The sequence below is a fragment of the Sturnus vulgaris genome, chromosome 1 (genome assembly GCF_052056855.1).
Source record: "Sturnus vulgaris isolate bStuVul1 chromosome 1, bStuVul1.hap1, whole genome shotgun sequence".
Lineage (NCBI taxonomy): Eukaryota > Metazoa > Chordata > Aves > Passeriformes > Sturnidae > Sturnus > Sturnus vulgaris.
In genome coordinates this window covers 108,116,665-108,136,243 of record NC_142243.1, presented here as the reverse complement: position 1 = coordinate 108,136,243, position 19,579 = coordinate 108,116,665, and the positions used below count along the sequence as shown (strand labels likewise).

The 19,579-nt window shown below is 36.3% G+C and overlaps 1 protein-coding gene across 2 annotated transcripts in view; it reads right to left on the bottom strand.

Annotated features, from left to right (window-relative positions):
- Positions 1–561: 561 nt before the first annotated feature.
- LPIN2 (lipin 2) overlaps positions 562–19,579 on the bottom strand; it is a 43,596-nt gene continuing 24,578 nt past the window's right edge. For both annotated transcript variants that reach the window (XM_014871264.2, XM_014871263.2), the window contains exons 6-20: positions 15,986–16,109; positions 15,046–15,367; positions 14,704–14,803; positions 13,744–13,931; positions 12,460–12,553; positions 12,048–12,117; positions 11,857–11,946; positions 11,087–11,169; positions 9,825–9,969; positions 8,957–9,105; positions 8,405–8,491; positions 6,916–7,068; positions 5,779–5,893; positions 4,998–5,101; positions 562–4,682 (exon numbers count right to left, since the gene is read on the bottom strand). In XM_014871264.2, the coding sequence (XP_014726750.1) occupies positions 4,538–4,682; positions 4,998–5,101; positions 5,779–5,893; positions 6,916–7,068; positions 8,405–8,491; positions 8,957–9,105; positions 9,825–9,969; positions 11,087–11,169; positions 11,857–11,946; positions 12,048–12,117; positions 12,460–12,553; positions 13,744–13,931; positions 14,704–14,803; positions 15,046–15,367; positions 15,986–16,109 (1,969 nt within the window). In that variant the 3' untranslated portion in view covers positions 562–4,537. The remainder of the gene's footprint in view (positions 4,683–4,997; positions 5,102–5,778; positions 5,894–6,915; positions 7,069–8,404; positions 8,492–8,956; positions 9,106–9,824; positions 9,970–11,086; positions 11,170–11,856; positions 11,947–12,047; positions 12,118–12,459; positions 12,554–13,743; positions 13,932–14,703; positions 14,804–15,045; positions 15,368–15,985; positions 16,110–19,579) is intronic.

Genomic DNA, 19,579 nt, shown 5'->3' with positions numbered 1-19,579 from the left:
CTATGTAGGCTGCTAGGTGGTTACATTTACCAAGAGCAGGAGACCAGGAAAACCAATTTCTCCTGAAATCTTGAGGCCCCTTTTCCAAGCTGGCCTCACAATATTTGTTTCAAATCATGTAACAACTGCTGTGGAAGATGATACTCTTTGCCTTTAAAGGAAGTTAATTTTGATGGAAATAGGATAAAACTCCAAATTAGGGCAGATTTACAAGAGCTCAAACAGCAGTTACACCATTTTCTTCAAGGCAGCTTGTACATTTCCAAGTCATGCCTCTGTTACCTGATATTTTATATTACCAAGTCCATGTTTGCTTTTCATTATAAGTTGTAACCCAGTATTGGTACTGGCACAGAAGTTAAGCTTGATGACAGCAATTTTTTATCAGCTGTGTAAATACTTTGAAAAAAAGTAAATCAAGCATGAAAGAAAGCAAATGTAATATAGTCCTGAAAAGACCAACAAGAATTCTATGTTAAACATAAATACAATTTTAATAGCCCCTGGTTTACTCATTCAGCAGTACAATAAAGGAATTACCAAACACAAAGCAAAGAGAGATTTCACTTTAAGTCTGTTTTTATTGTGATAACATTGTTCTGAACACCAATAAACATTGCACTGAAGTGTGGGTTGCTGTACCCAAGACAGTCTTAACAAAAACCACTGTATTGGTATGATCACAGATTTGACATTTTAAACACTACCTTATTAGTGATTGTGTTGCTTAACAATCAAGTATTCCACATCTTCAAGAAAAAAATGAAACAAATTACTGAAGAGAGTTTTCCCACCCTCAAATTAAACCAACATTTTAACTTTCATCTGGAAGTAATTAACACTGTAAAAAAGTCCCAAACAATTCCTTTTCATTTAGCAAATTTTAACTCTGGAAACTACAGTTTCTTCAGGCAAAAGTGACACTCTAAAGGCATCTCAAATTCTCTATCTATCTGTGATGTTTCATTAGGAATTTGCATTACAGTCATTTAAACAACTCATTCATATGACAACATTTTCTAGAAGACTTGCATGAAATATTAACATGAAATCTCATCTCTTTTGTGTTTACCATAAACGGATTCAGAGTTTGCTTCAGAAGTTCCATAATGGAGTTGACACAAGTGTTAAAATTTTCCAGTTGAAAAGAAAAAAAAAGGGTTTTGGGAGGTGTATACTGATGACAGAAAGTTAAGAAGACATGAGCCAGGATTGCACATGCACTTGTATAGTGTTGGGAACGAAAGCCCAATACTTTGAAGTACAAACATGCTTGGTAAATAAAAAAATTAAATCCAGAAATGCACACCCTTTAAACTGCTGATCTTTAAATCATTATAGAAATGGGTAATGTCCAAGTCACTAACAAGTTTTGAATTGCAATGTTCCTTATTTACTCCAGACAGGTGTCATTGACTCAGCCTTTGAGGGGTTCCAACACTAAGAGTATCTGCATCTTCAACAACACAGTCTTAACAGGGGTGTGCGTGTGCCCAGAGCCAGGCACACTTAAAAGTTCCTCTTTCACAGAAAGAATGATGTAGCTTGCGCTAATTTGACATCAGTATAGCACAACTTGCTCTCAAACATCAGTTTCAGGCCACTTCTCTCCACTAAGGTAATAAAGGACAGGCTAATGCATAATTCTCATTTACCCCCCCTCCATATTAATATTGCAGCACAAGCCCACAGTTTGATAGCAACGAGATGTCTGCTCTAGAGTCAGTAAAGTGCCCAGCAGCCCCAAGAACACAGGTATGCAACGACAGGCCCCATATTCTGTCCCTAAACAGGGTTAACAAACAATCTGAAAAGCTTCAAATACAAGCCAGAGTTAGAAAAACCAAACCCCTGCCCTACTCATATCAGAAAGACTCAACAACACTTACATTTTATCAAAAAAACAAATATCAAATTGTAGCTGTCACAGAGGGGAAAAAAAAACCTTAGATTATTTAAATTAAGCAACCTTTTGGACACTCCTACAATGCAAAGTGACATGTTAACAGAATGAGGAGCTCTCAAAACGACTCACACAACCCCCATTTTCATACCAGCTGAAAGTACATGTATTTGGAGATATACCTGATACTATTTTTCCACGCTTCTCATTTACTCAAGTTCCCACCTTGAAATCCACAGCTTATCTTTATGACAGTCTGAAAAGTTGAAGGGACTTGAAGGAAGAAAACCAACCAAACAAGTGAAAAAAGAATACTAACTAAAAAAGACACAGCCAAACCATGGCAACAATCTGTCCCATTTGGGAACTCATCATGGTTTCATGAAGTGCTTTTATTTTTAGGAAAGCTGTGTAATACCAGGGCTACCGAGAGTAGACTTAAGCATGGTAAAGCAAATTTTGACATCCACAAAAAGACTGTTTCAGGAAAGGCTGCTTCACTCCCTTTATGCAAAATAGAATCTTTAGATAGAATATTTAATCTTGTAATTAAAATACTTTATTATGTTGGATTCTTATTTATTAAAGTATTTAAGTGACTTAAAAGCTCAAATCACATTGATATTCAAAGCACTTGGTGATCATGAAAATTTTAGTTTCTAATGAAATCTATGGGCTAAAAGGTAAGAAAAGGGAAAAAAATACATGGAATGATGTTTGCAAGCTTTTAACGCTGAAAAAAAATACAAGAAAAAAGCGGTAAAATATCCTTTGAGTTGAATTCTGTGAAATCCACTTAAACACTGAGTAGATTGGTGACCAAAAATCACAGAAATTATTCTTCTCACAGTACAAAAAATGAGAATGCCTTTCAATTCACTGACATGCACAACCGTGACAGGTAAGTATCTTTTTTTATCCCACTCTCCTTCTGCTCTGAAAGAGATTCCAGGTTGATTTTGCTTGCCTCAACTCTTTATCCAGTGTTTTATAAATACAGGAATATGCTAGAATTTTATAATGGGGGAAAAAAGTAATTTTAAATTACTTTAAAATTTAAAAATGCTCCCCTTCAAGCAGTTCACCAATTGTCCAGAGTTAGCTGGTGTTACATCAGAACTGTGGGTAAAGACAGCCTGACAATGGAGAAAAAAATACTCCTGGAGGGGTGTAAAATCCTCTAAATGTATGGTTTTGCAGGTAGTAAAACCGAGTGATCTGGTGTTTAAATGATGTTTAAATGACTGTAGTCCTTAAGTGTTTGGGCTGGTAGAATGATACAGTCTCACCACAGTTTTGTCCAAAAGAAGTTAAATGCACTAATTCAACTTAAAAAGCAGCCACCTTTGCCGTCAAGTACTTTTGGAGAAAGAGCAATTAGCTGCTTTTATAGCTGATAAACACCAGAACTGGAATGTAATTTGTTCAGGCTCTGACTGGAACCTGAGGAATGACCAGCATGATGTTTGTGAATAACCCAAAACTTTAAAAGGATAAAAGGAAAAAAAAAAAAAGGAAAAAGAAAATAAGGTTTTATTCTGCTCTGCAGCATTTAACCATTCTCACAGCTGGAACCTCACTACTGAGTTGCATTTTCTTCCAGCTACTGAAAACCTGCAATACAGAACTCCAGAAAGACCTGCAGTAGACAATTAAAAAATTAAATACATAATTTGTTTTAGTATTACAATTCCCTGAATATAATCTATACATATATTTTACTGGCCTACACAGCATACACACACATACACATTATCTCTGTGCTGAAAAAGGAAATAGAAATGCCAGTTCCTCAACTCTTACAGAAATGTCCCAAAATTTTTCTTGATGAAAATTTACCATGACACAGCACAGCCTGAAAACAACAAAAGCCATACAAGTGTCTGAAGACAACTTTCATTTTAACAAGCTCATGAAATCGTTTAAACATTGTGTGTAAAAAAAAAAAAAAGTAATAAGCAAAATTAGTTTGAGCGTGATTTGTACAAGCCCAGTCTTGTATATGTAACAAAAGGCATATTTACATTTAAAGAACAACTTTATGTCTTCAGAATCCGTCAGGCTAGTAAGGTCTGTACATTTGCTGTATTCTAGCTTAGAAAGAGCACAGTGGTCTTACACTCTGGCTCCTTTCAAAAATGGCCTAAATGCCCTTCTGAACATTAAACCACGTTCTTCATTGATAGGTCTGACATTCTATTTGGCAGTTTCCATACACTTTTTGGCTTCATTTTAGAAAATATCCTTAAGACAACTTAAGAAGAATAATCGATGTTTACAATAAGGTCTGTATTGATGAAAATGCAAAGTCATATTTTACCTCAGCATTTAGTTGCCCTGAAGCACTTGGGTACCATGACCATCAATGATAGGCCAATCTCAAGTGCCTTAGAACGGGTATATAATAACAAGCAATAAACAAACAAACACAAAAATCCACACACCCTCCCACAAAAAAACAGACAGTAGCTTTGCATTTTCTTTGTTTTGAACCAATGAAATTAAAGTGATTTCCTTTAGTAAGACTTACGGTACCAATATATAAATTAGCATCCTCATTAAGAAAGTTCTTCACATTTAAACTGAAGTTGAGTAGCTCAATATGAAATTCCATCTCCTGGTGAGAAGTACTTTTCAGGCCAGGTCATCCATGTTAAGGTCAGGAAGAGGCTCTCTCCAGTAGCAAAAAGAACTGAATTCTGGGCACGGAAATGCAGAATTCTGTTCTTTATTAATCAATGGGAACACATATTCCACAAGCTCACTTAGTCTGTAATACCTGTATTAGAGAAGAAAAACGAATTATTTAACAGTCTAGTTACTGTTCAGCTGTAGCCAAAAGCAGCTATAGAAGTCTAGACCAGAAAGTTCTAGTCAAACAAAAAAGGCCCCACCACTGCAGAAGCAATTTTCAACTTTATTTTGCCAATTTTCATTTTGAAAAGTTTCAATCAAGTATCGAAAGCTGTAAGTATCCAGCAAATAAGATTTTGCACAAGTCTTATATAAAAGGAGATCACAGTCATAAATACAATTATTTTATAATTCCATTTCTAAACATCTTCTTTAGCTGAAATAACAAAAATGGTCTTACGAAGATTTGTTTCCTTTAGTCTGTTCTTGGATCAGTTCACCCTTAGGATTCACAGTAAATATTCTGCAGTCTGGAACTCCCACTTGCATGTAGGCATATACATCCTGCAAAAGCACCAACACAAGTACATGCTTCAGTACTTCCTTATTGAATGTGATAACAAGCAATTTATCAAAGTAATGAGAAAAGCTGATCCAAAAGGCCACAGTAAAAATGTTCCTTAAGAAAAAAAGTCCTCAAACAACAGTAAAATGTCCCCACCCCCAAAACATACACATGCACACTATAATAAAATATTCCCCCTGCCCCCAAATGCCTGTGCCCAAGCCTAGGAACACAAACATGCACAAAGTCTACACCACACAGCACCACCCCCTGTGACAATATTCTTCTTACAATACTTTCTCTTACTCAATTACAGAAGCACTGAGCTGTAGAGAAAATACAGGAACCACACACCCAGAAAAGGGATTCAAGACTGTAAAGCACTCAATTAATGCCCTTAAGTCACAAAGCACTCAAAAATACTTTAAAAGAATTTGGAAAGATGGCTTATATTTAATAAAATTCTGAGAATAATAATGCATCTTTGCAACCTTTCTCATATAAGCAGCTATAGCAACTTTTATTTAAGGTATCTGTATGTGTCTTTTCCTGATCAAACCCATAACAACAGCATGTCCCATTTCCATATTCAAATTTTCATAAACACAAAAAGAAAAGTCTGTCTTGCTTCTCAAGTACATGCATTTTAACCCTTCAATTAGAAAGGGACACTTACATTGGGCCTGTTTCCAAAAGCAGCATAGAAAGGCTGTTTACTGGGAGCAAACAAATTCTTGATATCATTCAAACATTCGATTTTGAACTTCTCAGGCTTCTTTTCTATGACTTCCCTAAAATAAAATTTGAACAGTCAAATTCTAAATCATGATTTGATAGAAGGTATTCTCCTTTCTTCATGTATCTGGTATTTATAGTCTCATTGCTTCCTGTTGCTAGCACTGGTAATTATACAGACAGTGCTAAGTAGCTCTCCAAGAAAAATACAAGAAACAATCAAACATTCCCTCTTTTCCAACATCTACAGTAAAAAAAAAAAAAACAAAAAAACAAAAAACCAAGTGAATACTGTGCATAGGCTAAGTATAAATGGGAATGGAATTCTCAGCTGTGAATGCAGCAGTGAGCTGCTTTTTTGTAGCTATCTGAATCAGAAAATCTAATCAAGTACACTTAAGTGAACTTGTTACAATTCCTGTCTCTGACGAAAGTGCCTGAGGCCCATGACATGAATGGAAGTTGCTGTCATTGCTATCTGTGACAAAATTAAGAAAAAAATAAAAAAAACCCAACAAAAATAAAAAAAACCCCACCACTCCACAACCTCAAACACTTTTTCAATATTAGCTCCTCCCATCAAGAACAGGTAGACTATGGCTGATCCAAAAGATCAACTGAGTTGAACCATACCTTAAATCCATCCTATTTTTAAGTAGATATGGAGCAATCCCAACACCACAAGATCATTTCACATGACAGTCTATACTCCCCAGAATTTTTTTCTCTCTACCTTGTGCAGTATTACTGCACTGCAAACCTTGAAGATATGCTTAAAAAAGACAAAAATGTACTGATATAAACAGAAAATAAGAGTCATCTGTCATGGACTAGATGAATAAAGAGAATGAAAAGTGAGTTCCACTTGGACTGATATGTTTTGTAGTCACTTCTAAGATGCCCACAGGAACAGAAGTATACAAGTGAAATTCAGACAAAACAGAGTTTTTAAATGCTCACTAAAGGGACATCAAGTCTCCCTATCGAATATAGTCCAGAGCTGTAATGCCAAGTATTTTTAACCTACTTTTTCTCTGAAATGGGGAGGGAACTGATACAAGAAATCCCACATGCTTACCTATGAAAGGCAGAAAACAAACTGCTAGGGGACAACATGAGAGGGCCCCTGGGGAGAATTGTTCCTTTGTCATTCACCCAGTGCAGATATCCTCTGGTGATATCTGCCATTCCAATGGCACGGGCAGAACAGTACAGGAACTTGTAGCCATTTCTAGAAAATAAATTACCAATTTAATTCATATTCCTGCCGAAGTTTCTTTGCAAAGATAAGTACACAGTTACAGCAATGTCCAGAGGCACCAGTTTAGTACTGAATTGTGGCAGAACTCTGCACACACACAAGGAAAAGACTTTTCTATTGCTAAAAGAAACTGCAAGACACATAGTTTAAATACATGACAATCAAAACTGAGAAACAGGAAGTGCAAACAGAATAGGGATGGTAAAATTCAGAGGACACAATTAGATGGACTAGACTGTGTTTAAATAAGTGCTACAGTGGTTTTATTCAGCTTCTTTCAGCCCAGCTGTAGGATGACAGCAATTATTTAAATTATCTGCATCACAAAATAATGGGTGCCAGATCTCCTGTGTTTTTCAGGTTGTTGGCAGAATTTGCAGTGCAGAGTGAAGATGGATAACAACAAGCATTCATTAAGCCCCTAAATTCTTCCTTCAGACTTTGTATGCTCATCTGTTACACAGATTTGTATACAGTTACTGCATGCACAAAAGGCTTGAGTGTTTATGTGCATTTTCAAAGACTTGATTCAATTTGGCAAATAACTCCAAAACTGCTCTTCTGTTATGCACTGAATAAACAAAAAAACCCACCCGAGCCACCCAAACAAAACCAGTAACATTATCGCCTATGAATCACAAGGGGCCACATGAAGGCCAACAACAGATTCTAAGACACCAAGTATTTTTGTGGAAAGAAAGACTACTAAAACACAAAAATAAAAGTTGATTATTTTAATTTAATTCTGAAGTTTCTAACAGTTGATCGTCCTCCATTAGCAAGTATTATTTCTGGCATCATTTTATTTTTGGAAAAAGTTGCTCCAGAACTTAAAATCTAACCTATGGAGCATTCACCTGGCTTTGGAAGCAAACCCATTAAACCAGAAAACACTTGTGCATTGGAAGGGCACTATTTAGTTTTAAATTTATGCCACATGATATTTCTGAAAGGCTTAGTGACCAACCTGAGTCAGTGGAAAACAGACATGCATGTTTGAGAAATGATTTCTATTATGGTTCTCTTTTTTATTAATGAAAATACAACACACAGTTTTTGAAAGCGAAAATGCAGAACAAAATGTTTGGGACGGGAGCTAGTAAAAGTGGTGTCTTGAATTCCTCTAAAAGTATACATCTGTGGAAAGCACCTAGTTTCATTTGTGTATGACAAAAGTTGCTAACTTCCCAGCATTTTGATCAGTACATTTTAATAAACTGCACAATTTTTAACAACTATCCAATTATCTACACATTAATTCCCTTATTCCAGAAAATCCTAATTGTTTCATAGATTGCCTACTCACTCGTTTATGGAATGATAGAGTTTTGCAATGCCCTGATGAGTCCAGTCCTTGCCAAACTGAGGGAGGATATGTCCCAAAGCATCAGACCTAAAAGGAGAATCAAAGGTATGTGACACGTGGTATATGAGTTTTGTTAAATACAACCACTAATTAACATACAATTTAGAAAGAATATTTACACAAACATTTCTGCAGAAGGTCCTAACTATTTAAAAGGAGAATTAATAAGTAGTCCAGACAGAGCAATTAGTGAGGTCATACAGTACGAGTCAATTTCCAAGTTAACTTGTGGCTGCTAAATCTGCAGAAATCAAATAGAGGCAACAATCACATGGTGAATGTTATAATTTTGGCATTTTTCTGTTAAAATAAATTTTCTACTTCGCTTTAAAGTGAATTAAATTTAATTAAAACCAAAGCAACATTATTAATAAACACTCTGTAATAGTTGTCTTAAATAAAGTTTCTTTACCTTGTTTTGAAAAGCAGGATAGGATCAATAAAACAAGATGAAAAAAAAAAAAATAGAAAGAAAAACCCCAAGATACTTACTTGGTTATTGTTCCATCAATGTCTGATATTATGATCTTATCATTCCAGTTCCAGAGGTATATTGTTCCTGCACAACGGCAAGTCCCTTGATACTGGGTTGTAATACTAAACACAACATCATTAGGGCCATCTCTGAGCTTCAACTTTGCCTATAGAATACAAATAATTGAAAATATAAGTTGCCTTCCCTCTAAAATTTTCATGATTTTAGAATCATAAATGACCTGCACAAAACGGCTCATACACTCTTCCTTGTCTATTTTGATTAACCCATCAAAACCATGGTTTAACACAGGCACAATGGTTTTGCTGTGCAAGTCTGTTGCAGCTTCAGTACATGTGTATGTCCACAGTTCTTGTACTGCCTACAGCAGCAGGTATTTCACTTTTGCCACTTTAATTCTTGCTACCACAGCAGACTTGCAGCACTAGCAAAATGAACTCCCAGTTTGCCATAGGATAACACAGTATTTTCTACTTAGGGGAGGCTTTCCTCAAAATTCTTCCCTGATGAAAATCATACACTTAAAACTAACTTGTAAATTGGATCCAGTGAATAAACTGCACACCAATTTAAATGTATGCTATTACACAGATGTGAAGATCCCAGGATATCCAAACTGCAGAAGCAAACAATGCCACTTTTCTAGCAACATCTTAATACAGAAGTCTGATTAGGGAACTTCATAGAAAATTACTGTTCCTCAAGCCAAACAGATTTTTAAAAAAAACACAACAGAGAAAAAAATTATCAGAAATTCCCTGCAGCTGCCTACCCTTGCACAGGAATACACATTAAATTTCCTTTTAAAGATTTTGTTTTTAGGATTATGAAGCATCCTATGCACAAGAGAGCCACGTCACTTACTATTTGGTCTGATGACAGTCTAAGTGACTTCTTGTAAGATGTAACATTCCCATGAGGTGGATGCTCTGCTGGGGCAGAATCCATTTTCAGGGATTCCTTCACCTCCTGGGATGCTTCATCACTAGAAGAATCATCCTCTGGAGGCCTAACGTGACATTAACCAGAATAAATGTAAGCTACATAAAATCCTTCTTTAACAGAGTAAGATGCTTATGCCACAGTAATTTCTGCTTATGCTGAGGATTTGCTGCTACCTGATAGTACAGATTAAGGAATTCCACCATCTAGTGAGTGCCCAGATAAAGCCAGGACATGCCAGTAAGCAAGTAAGACTTGGAATGCCAGTACTGGTGGAGCTCTAAACATGACTACTCCCATCTGGCTCCACACACAATGGGTTTAGTAAAGACACAGTGTCAGGTGGTCACTAAGACTGTGTTGATGAATTAGGTAAACTGCAGATGAAAACGGACACTGAATGACACACAAAGCTGTGCTTTGTTCTTAAAAGAAGCTGCCTTAGTTACTATGGCATTTAAACTGTGGGTGTTAGTGGAGTAGCTCACCTTGTAAGGTTATTCACAGACTTATTTTCCTGCTCATTAGAGATTTCAAGATTAAAAGCAGCATTTAGTTTCTCTGAAGTATTAAATCAAAATATATTTAGTTCTTTAAATCTTGAGGACACCAACATTTACAAGTACCTTTGCAAAATCATGCAAGAATATGCATATGCATAATAAATACCCTACAATGGGGGAGTTTTGTGCTAAGCACTGATAGCTGTCTACCACAACTTGGGCAACATGTGATTGATACTATTTTATTATTTCAATTATTTAATGTTACAAAAAATTCCACATGGTTTAAATTATTAATACAATATTAGGCCTTCACAAAAGAAAAAAAGTATTACAAAGTATATCAGAAACAGTATCACTGTATTTACAGAGCATAGGCCTATTGATAAAGGTTACCATGTATGTGTTTGTTCTGTCAGTTCTGTTATGATTTAGGGAATAAACACAATAGCACTTAGGAAATAACTGTAGTGTATTTGTAGTTCCTACAATGTTTGCTGTCACATTATTTTGCTGAATTGTTTGCTATACACATCTGGATCCTCTTCAGTATTTTACAGGAAAATATTTCTTCCCACAGTACAGTACTACTGAATTCTTCATTCAAAAAAGAAAAAGGAAAAAAAAAAAGGAAAAAGGGCACTATTCAGTCCACAGATAAGTCTTCAGACAGGAACACACCTACTATTAACTTGCTCTTTTATAGTTGCTGGCAGTTCATTTGCTCTTTGCGTCTCAGTTTTCCCCTCTTTTGCCTCTGGTATCTAAAGCAACATAATAAAGAACATATTGATATTTTAAGCATTTTAAACAAATCCAAGTTAAAAACAGCTACCAATATATTACACAAACTATATAAAGACTCAGAATCACATTCTACATAATAATTTCTAAAAATTATTTAACAAAAAGGCACTTACGAAGAAATTCTCTATTAAAGCTTTTTCTTATTTCAGGAAACAAAACTCTGTGCCAGAAATTGGGAACTGCTAGTTTAACATGATGAATTTAGCATTAAAAGGAGCTATCAACCTTTAAGCTTATAAATGACTTTTTTTGTGGGGAAATAAGTTTAGGGTCCATACTCAAAAGTTTAGAAAATTTAGTCTAAAATGGGGTGTCTCAGCTTAACTACTACGCAGTGCAGCACCTACTTATTTATTTGTGTGTACATTCCTAAAACATACTGCAGTGACTGAAGAGTAGCTCTGCTACTGGCTCAGAAGAAAGAATTTTAAGGTGGATACAACAAATTTTGTTGATGTAACTAATAGCACCAGGCAATGATACAGTATTTGATGCTAAATAAACAGATGTTACTGCAACATCAGCTGGCCATCAGTGACACTGAGATAAATGAGCAGTGTTTTGAGGCACTTCTGACAAAAACCAATTTTTTAGTCTTTTAAACCTAGCAGGAAAAAAAAAAAATCACAAAAGTTCTCAGTCACCTGCTTAGTCATGCTTTCTTTCTTGCGCCAGAACCACCACCTTCCAGACTTCTTTGGCATCTTTTCTTTGACCCAAGACTCAACAGTAGCCTGAAAAATCAGACGTGTTTTTAATCAGTATAGAAAAACAGAGATAATCGGGTGTTACTAAATGCAACATTTTCAAAGAAAGTATGCATTTATCTATTTACCTTAGGCAAACTCTTCTGAAACACCTGCAAACTCAGAATCATAGGAGCAGCCAATGCCCAGTTATAATACCTGTTAAAACATGTTATTGGTAAGATATTATATAATTTGTGTACAGATCAATAAATATCAGAATAGAAAACTTGCCCTTGTGTTGATGAAAGTATGTATTTGCTGCCAACAACTAACACTAACATCTTCCGTCAGCAGAATCATTTTAATATATACAATTCAACATCAGTGAAAATTACAGAAAAAAAAACTCACTTAAGCTAAAGCTAAATTTAATGTAAATCTTTGTTTCAAACAGATTCACACACAAACTGCAATGGAAGCTGAGAAACATGCTCACTTTAGAGACAAGATCTGAAATGAGATTTTCTATTAGGTAATTACATAACACAAAGAATTTACCTGTTATAAATCCGTATTACCAAATTAGGATTGTCTATGAGTCCAGGGTTTTCAGCAAATTCATGATAAGTAATAATATGTTCCATGAATTTTTCTGCAATAGAAAGAGATTTTAATTAGAAAGTAATAGAATAAAATCCCAAGATACCTGATTATTTTACATCTAGGAAAACCCCTTCTGTCACTTCAGAGTCTCTGCTGATCTTGCAGCATCACTGAAGATGTGCTAATTGAGATCTACCTGTCAAGGGTCCTGTGACAGCCTCCTCTCTACAGAAAACGCCTTGGACCACTTCAACAGTCACACTAAAGAGCATTAAGAAATTAGAAGAGGAGGGATAGGGAGGAACTAATTCAGTTCAAAGGCTGGAAATAAGAAAGCCATGATTGTCTAGCCAAGTTTTCTTCAAAAATAATGATGGTGGGTTATTATACTACACTAGAAGAGGTGGGGAAGGGTGGTGTCAGCTTTTCAGGTTTGAAAAACTACTACTATCACTAACTAGCATTTTCACAACTAGTTTCTACATATGTTAGCAGAAATGCATAATTTAGTGTAAGACATCCTGCAATCAAGACATCCTTTTTTCCAATCAAATCCAGTACTACTACCATGTTACCACGAGAACAGTCCCAAGTCTTTATTAATAAACACCTAAATTTCATTTAATGTATTTGAGACTGGATGACCATTTAACAAAATATTAAAACACTGCAGTACATGTCCATGAAGATTTTATGCTCCTAAAAGCTCCCTCAAAAATACATACAACTTCAACAGTAAACAGACTAAAGCATTAAGAGGGAAAAATCAGCCAGTAAAAATCTACAAGTTAACAATCCTTTAGAATAGAAGTAGAAGTAGAAAACACAGTCCAACACAAAGGGTTTTTTTTATCACTTGTAAATAACTGATAAAGAAGAAAAATTATCAGGCAATTGGAAAGAAGACAACTTGTTAGTATTTACACAGGATTAAGCAAGGACTAGCAACAAAAAAATCGATGTAGTTGGTCAGATAAATAATATATAGTACAAAAAAGGAGACAAAAAGCTTCTCCAGATATCAAGCGTTCTTGATTAATATGAGGTTCAATTCTGCTATCTCTGCTTGGCCAATGCTTGAGAATTTTAGAAAAAATGAAAGACTTTCTATCCCCTTTTCTTAATGTAAGCATAGAAATATGCCAAAGTTTTGTAAGGAGGAAATCAGAGCATTCAAGCCACTTCATTTGTTTAGCTGCCTGAGCTCTATTCCTCTTTATGCCTTCGTCTTTCACATACCTTTAGAAATCTCTCCATTTTCATTGAGACCTCCACAAAGCGAAAGTGTAACATCAGGCAAGTCCATAGCAGAATCAGACATGCACTCTGTACCACTATCAGCAGCAGCACTTCCCACTGACTGGGGTGACTGGGAACCAGAAAGGGTATCTGACTCTGTCCACTGCCTGAATCCGGGATCAGAATCACTAAAGGAAAGTGAAAAGTATTTTACTTGGAAAAAAAAAAAAAAAGTACAGATCTTAGGTTACACTATATGACTAGTCCCCCCAAAAAATCTTGCTTTTGCATTTTTACATTATTTCACAACATAAATTTGAAACGAACCTAACAAAAACTCAGACATACACACCCACACCAATCCTTCATAATATTGGCAGACTGTTTTCAGTTCTCCTAACATTCCCCTAAATTGGGCAATAATTACATTTCTTGCCTAAACTGGATTTAAATGAAGAAAACATCCTCTACATTCTACTTCTGCAGAATAATACTGTGCTCCTCAATCTTTACCAGCAAGTTGCAAAGAAAAAGGAAAAAAGGGCACCGCTTTTAGTGCTTTTAGAACACAATCTGTTGCAAAAAGTACAAGAGAAAAGAAAAATGACATTGTCATTTGAGGTTGGAGTCACTAGTTTGATCCACTGAAAAGTTTACAATACGGCTGAACAAGAGTACTGGTACAAAAGCAGTTTAACGTATTCCCCTCTATGTCTGCAGAACATACAGGTTCCACAAAGAGGAAAACTCTCAATAGTCACTGCCCATGTGTTCTTTCAATGTGTTTCTAGTCAAATTAGAATTTTCACAATGAGATAAGTGTCAAATACTTCATAAAAGCCTAAAAACCTGAAGTCCAATTCTTTTTATCAGAACTGGCCCACAAATAATACATTTAATGACTCAAGTAATGTAACTGCAGAATTACCCCAGATTTACAGCATTTTACTTCAAAATTACCTTTTGGGAAAGTAAAGTGCTGCAACTTCAGGTTCCAAAGCCTTTAGGTCATCCAAGTAAATATCATCAGGGCCTTGATGATGACTTCGTTTGTGCACACCTGTTAATTTTAACAATTAAGATTACTAAGATGAAGTTACCCAGACATGTTAAATACAAACATAATCATGGAAGATTCAGACTTATTTGTATGATTTTTAAGTTCCAGAGTTTCATTATAATTTTAAGCCAGATAAAATTTTAAATAGGAAGAACTGAAAAGGCACATTTATATTTTTTCCAATATGACCTCAAATTTGGTAGACCACTCTGAGGGCAAGAATCAAGAGCTTTATTCCACACCTTTCTTTTTTGAAGGAGAGTCAGCTTTTGCTGTTGGTTTTGTTTCTGGTAAAGGATCCATCAATATTCTGGAATGATGATCACCATCCAATGGCAACGGAACTTGAGGTTCTACGACTGCAGAAGCAACAGAGTCTTTAGCATCCATCTGCTTAAGGAGAGGATGAGTTCTTGGCTCAGGTTTCAGTACTGTACAGACAGAATCTTTCACATCATCTTCGTCTTCAACTTCATCAGAGCTGAGGATGACCCTAAAATGAGTCTTCTCTGATGGAGTAATGGTAGCTGTTCTGCAATGTTCCAGTTTTTCTTTCTTACTTATCTGAAAAACAGAAGTCTAGTCAATCCTTTCACTTCACCTGTTCGTTTTATTCTGTTCTAAATATTAAATTTGTACTCATGGTACAAGTTCTCATCACACAAGGAAAACAGAAAATAAAAAAGAATTGTAGCAATATAGAACAGTCTCACCATATTAGCTTAATTCCCTGCAAAAGTATATTCATAGGAGTTTATTTACAAGTTCAGTAAAGAAACTTGCATAGAGGAACCGCTGACTTGACCAAACCACAGCAAGGAAAAAACATATATGGATTTATCAGCTTCTCCGTTAGATACCAAATTTATCAAGGCTACACTTCCTCTGGAATGAAATAGAACTTACTCTACAACACAGAAAATTAGTTTCTTAAGTTGTTTCCTTCAGGTTCTAACTAAAAGTTCAAAAATTTCAGACTTTCACTGCTAGGTTTTCTGGGATTACTTTGCTGAGCAGCTTTTGGACTCAACAAAGCTGACTCTCTCTGCCTGCCACAAGGGGCTGCTACTTCTCCATTTCAGCTGTATCTGAACAACAGCAGCAGATTTCCAATCCTCTCCTAGGACAGTCTTAAATATGCCAAAACTCAGACATGAAGTTAGAGACAATAAAGACATTTACCTTGGTTGACTCTGGGAATCCTCCCCATGTCCATTCCATGTGAGATTCAGATCTGAGCAAGCTCTCAGCAGGCTTAACTTCTAGTTCTGAATCACTTTTAGGGCAGACTTGCTCAGAGAAAGGGCTACCAAATCAATATGAAAAGAAAAAAAGAAAAAAAAAAAAAAGCCAGTGTTTAAAATGCATTAATGCATTTGTTGTGCAGCAACTGTTGGTAGAGTTTTCAACAGCTTAACAGAGCTTCAATTATTTGGCAACATGGCAAGAAGCCCAGCAGGGTTTTCAAACGGTGAGAAATTAGGTTAAAACCAAAATCACATTAAAGGACTTACATAGTGATCACACTGAACAGATTCCTTCACTGCATCTGCAGCACAGGAATAGCTCTCCCCTCAGCCCATGTTCCATTTTCCAAACAAAACAAGAACAAACTAAAAAGTTTATTGAAAAGTAAGACAGAAAATAGTTCTAACACCCTTACCTCTGTAAAAATGTAGCATTTCATTGCATTGCTATGCAGAGACTTGAGAAATAAAAGTCTTTCAAATATAACTCACAAGTGCAAAAAACAACCCCAATTCCCAATGCAGGAGAGAAAAAAAACATTCAGGAGATAACTTAGGAAAAGGAGATTACTTGAAAACTTCCTTCAGATGTGTTTGGACTACATGACCTTTAAAATCCATCCTATTTTTCCTACGGTGGTTATTATCCATAAATCAGAAACTGACTTCTGAAATTCACTTCAGTCAAGATTACTTTTAAGCCAGAAGAACACCCTACAAAATGCTAGAAAGAAGTGATTTCAAAATCATTTCGCATTTAGGATCTTAGAGATTAAAGGAAACACAAGGTTTTGTCTACCCTTCCTTGAATAGGGCAATTATATTACATACAATAGAAATGCTACTCTTTTTACACTTTGACATTCATAACATCTTATGGTTTCAGTTTATATAAACAAACCTCGTATTTGAATTTAAACTACAGGGACCAGAAAAGGACACAGCCCTCCATGTGTGGCCTCACCAGCACTAAGAGGAGAGGGATAATCAAATCTCTGTCTCTGCCACTAATGCCCCGTGGATGCAGCCCAGGATCCAGTCTGCCTTTGTTGCTGCAGCCGTGCTCTGCTGACTCATGCTCAGCTTGCTGTTCCCCCAGGTCACCGAGGCTGCTCCCAGCCACACAGATCCCAGTTTGTGCTGAGCTTTTTGGTTGTGTCTTCCCAGTACAGGATTGCACACTTGTTGCTGCACTTGTTGCACTTGCAATTTGTGACTGGTCCAGGTGCTAGATAAACTCTTTGAGGCTCCCTCTCCCATCAAAGGTTGAGCCAGATGAACTTTTGAGGTGGCTTCCAATTTGGACTGTTCAATGATTGAATACTGAAAATTTTAACTAACTCCCGACAGGTATTTAATTTATGGATTTTTTTTTCCATACAAAATTCCTGCAAAGATTAGTTACCTAATTCAGTACCATATATAAAACTTTCTGAATTTGGAGGATCTCAAGTTATGTAGTATCATATAGGACTAAACAATTCAGACCACAAAAACAGATATTACACAGATCAAAATCCAGTTGGTAAGAATCCCTCATACTGCTGTGAGAGGACACCTCAAAAATCTAAGATATGAGTACATTTAAACATCTCTACAATGGTGAGTTGGGTGAGTTATCATCTCAGCTGGCTTCCAGCCTTCATCATCCATGGACAAAAAAAGAAAACTGATATTTTCCCCCTCAGTTCTCCATTAACAATGTCATACAGAAATCACATTTTCTGTACTGTTAGAAGGGCTTGTTTAAAGTGACACACTAATGAAAATAAATGTACACCTTTGTTTTCAGGAAGAATATGAACTAACTTTCCCTACATGTCTAATAATTTATTCCACCTAGACCACAAGCCAACTGGAAGCCATGCACAATATTAACCTATTTCTAAGTCTAATTGTTAATTCAGCAGTTCCTGCAAAAGATTGAATATTTCAGGGCTTTGGGAGCCTAAGTCTATTCTACTTCCCTCAACATATGTTTTTCACTGTCACTCTCAGGCAGAAGTGTTTAGCCAAAAGGCCCATGCTTGTAATAGTGATCTAATTGTGCCAACATTGCCTGTTAAAACAGGAAGAATACTGATGGCATCAAGTATCAAATAGTTAATGGTTAGGCTTTCCATCTTAGTATACTGAGTAGGACAAACAGAAGTGACCTCATGGAAAGGACTTGTGCTATTTTCTTCCTTGAGCTCCCTGCAAGGGTTCTGAAGAGCAAGACAACCAACTGAACTACAAGTTAGTTAGCTTGTTCAGATCTCCAAAAAGGAGGTTATTAAAACCTCCCATTTCTCTTCCTCAGTACGATAGCTACATGATAAAATCTTTCTTTGATAGCTTAGGAGAAGTAATTTAAAGCAAAATTTCTCTTCTACATGTCAGAGAATCTCTGACCCAATGTCCTCCCCAAAGACAAAAAGGAAAATTGCCAATTTCTCTGTTGAAATGCAATCTGGACTGGGTAGCTTTTTGTTAAAAAAAAAAACCCCAGAACTGTGAAAAGCCTAGGTACCTCACATGAGGCATGAACAAGTTATTACAGCAGACTGGCCCCATAATATATAAATGAGAAGAGATGCATGAATTATCCCTCCCAGATATAACCTGCTAGTCTATGTTAGCTCAGGGTTTTATAAACTGAAAATGAGTATCAGCCTCCATGCTACAGTCACCTAGGTGATACAATCCATACAGCAGCATGTCAGTCCTTAGGGTCACAAACCACAAACCTTTGGGGAACATTTGAAGACTACACTTCATTAAGTGTAATTGAGGATGTGGTTGTGAGCCCAAAACATAAAAAGGAATGATAATGGGATTTCCTGTCCAGCTGCTTCTGTTCATTAACAAGCTATGCACTGAGGGAATTAGCAGGCACCAAGCACGATGTGGTATGTTCTGACTGCAGTGGGGCCTCAGCCCTGCAAACACCTGAAGCAGAGAGATCACACACACTTCAAAAAATATTGGCTGAAGGTTGAACTCTTCTATTCTGCACCACCTATTGAAGCAGAAGAACAAGTATCTGTGCACTGAGCAGGTAACAAGCAACAATGGCCATTATGGAAGGCTGACCCATAATCCTCACTGACCTTGTGAATGTACCTGCTATGAAGCAGATTCCTCCATCAAACTGAAAAGCAGTAGACACTTCAAAGTTCATATGAATCAAGATACTACTTAGTATGCTATGTGAGACATATGCTGTCTCCTGTATGTCCAACGTTCAAGGAAAGTACAAAATTTATCTCAAATACTACCACATATGCGCAAAATGCTTTCTTATGCATACAGAAATTGATGCTGAAGTGGTGAAATCCCAAGTGTGAGCCTTGAAAAATCTACCAAGTGAATGCAAGAGGAATAGCATGAACATCAGAAACTGAAGAATGTACTTGAATGTACATACAGAAATCCCCTGGTCACTGAAAACTGACTGGCAAGTTGTATCATGCCGTTTTGAAGAATCCAGAGTCAACTGATGATTATTTCATTATCTCTGGACAAAGAAAGATACCAGAACTCCAGC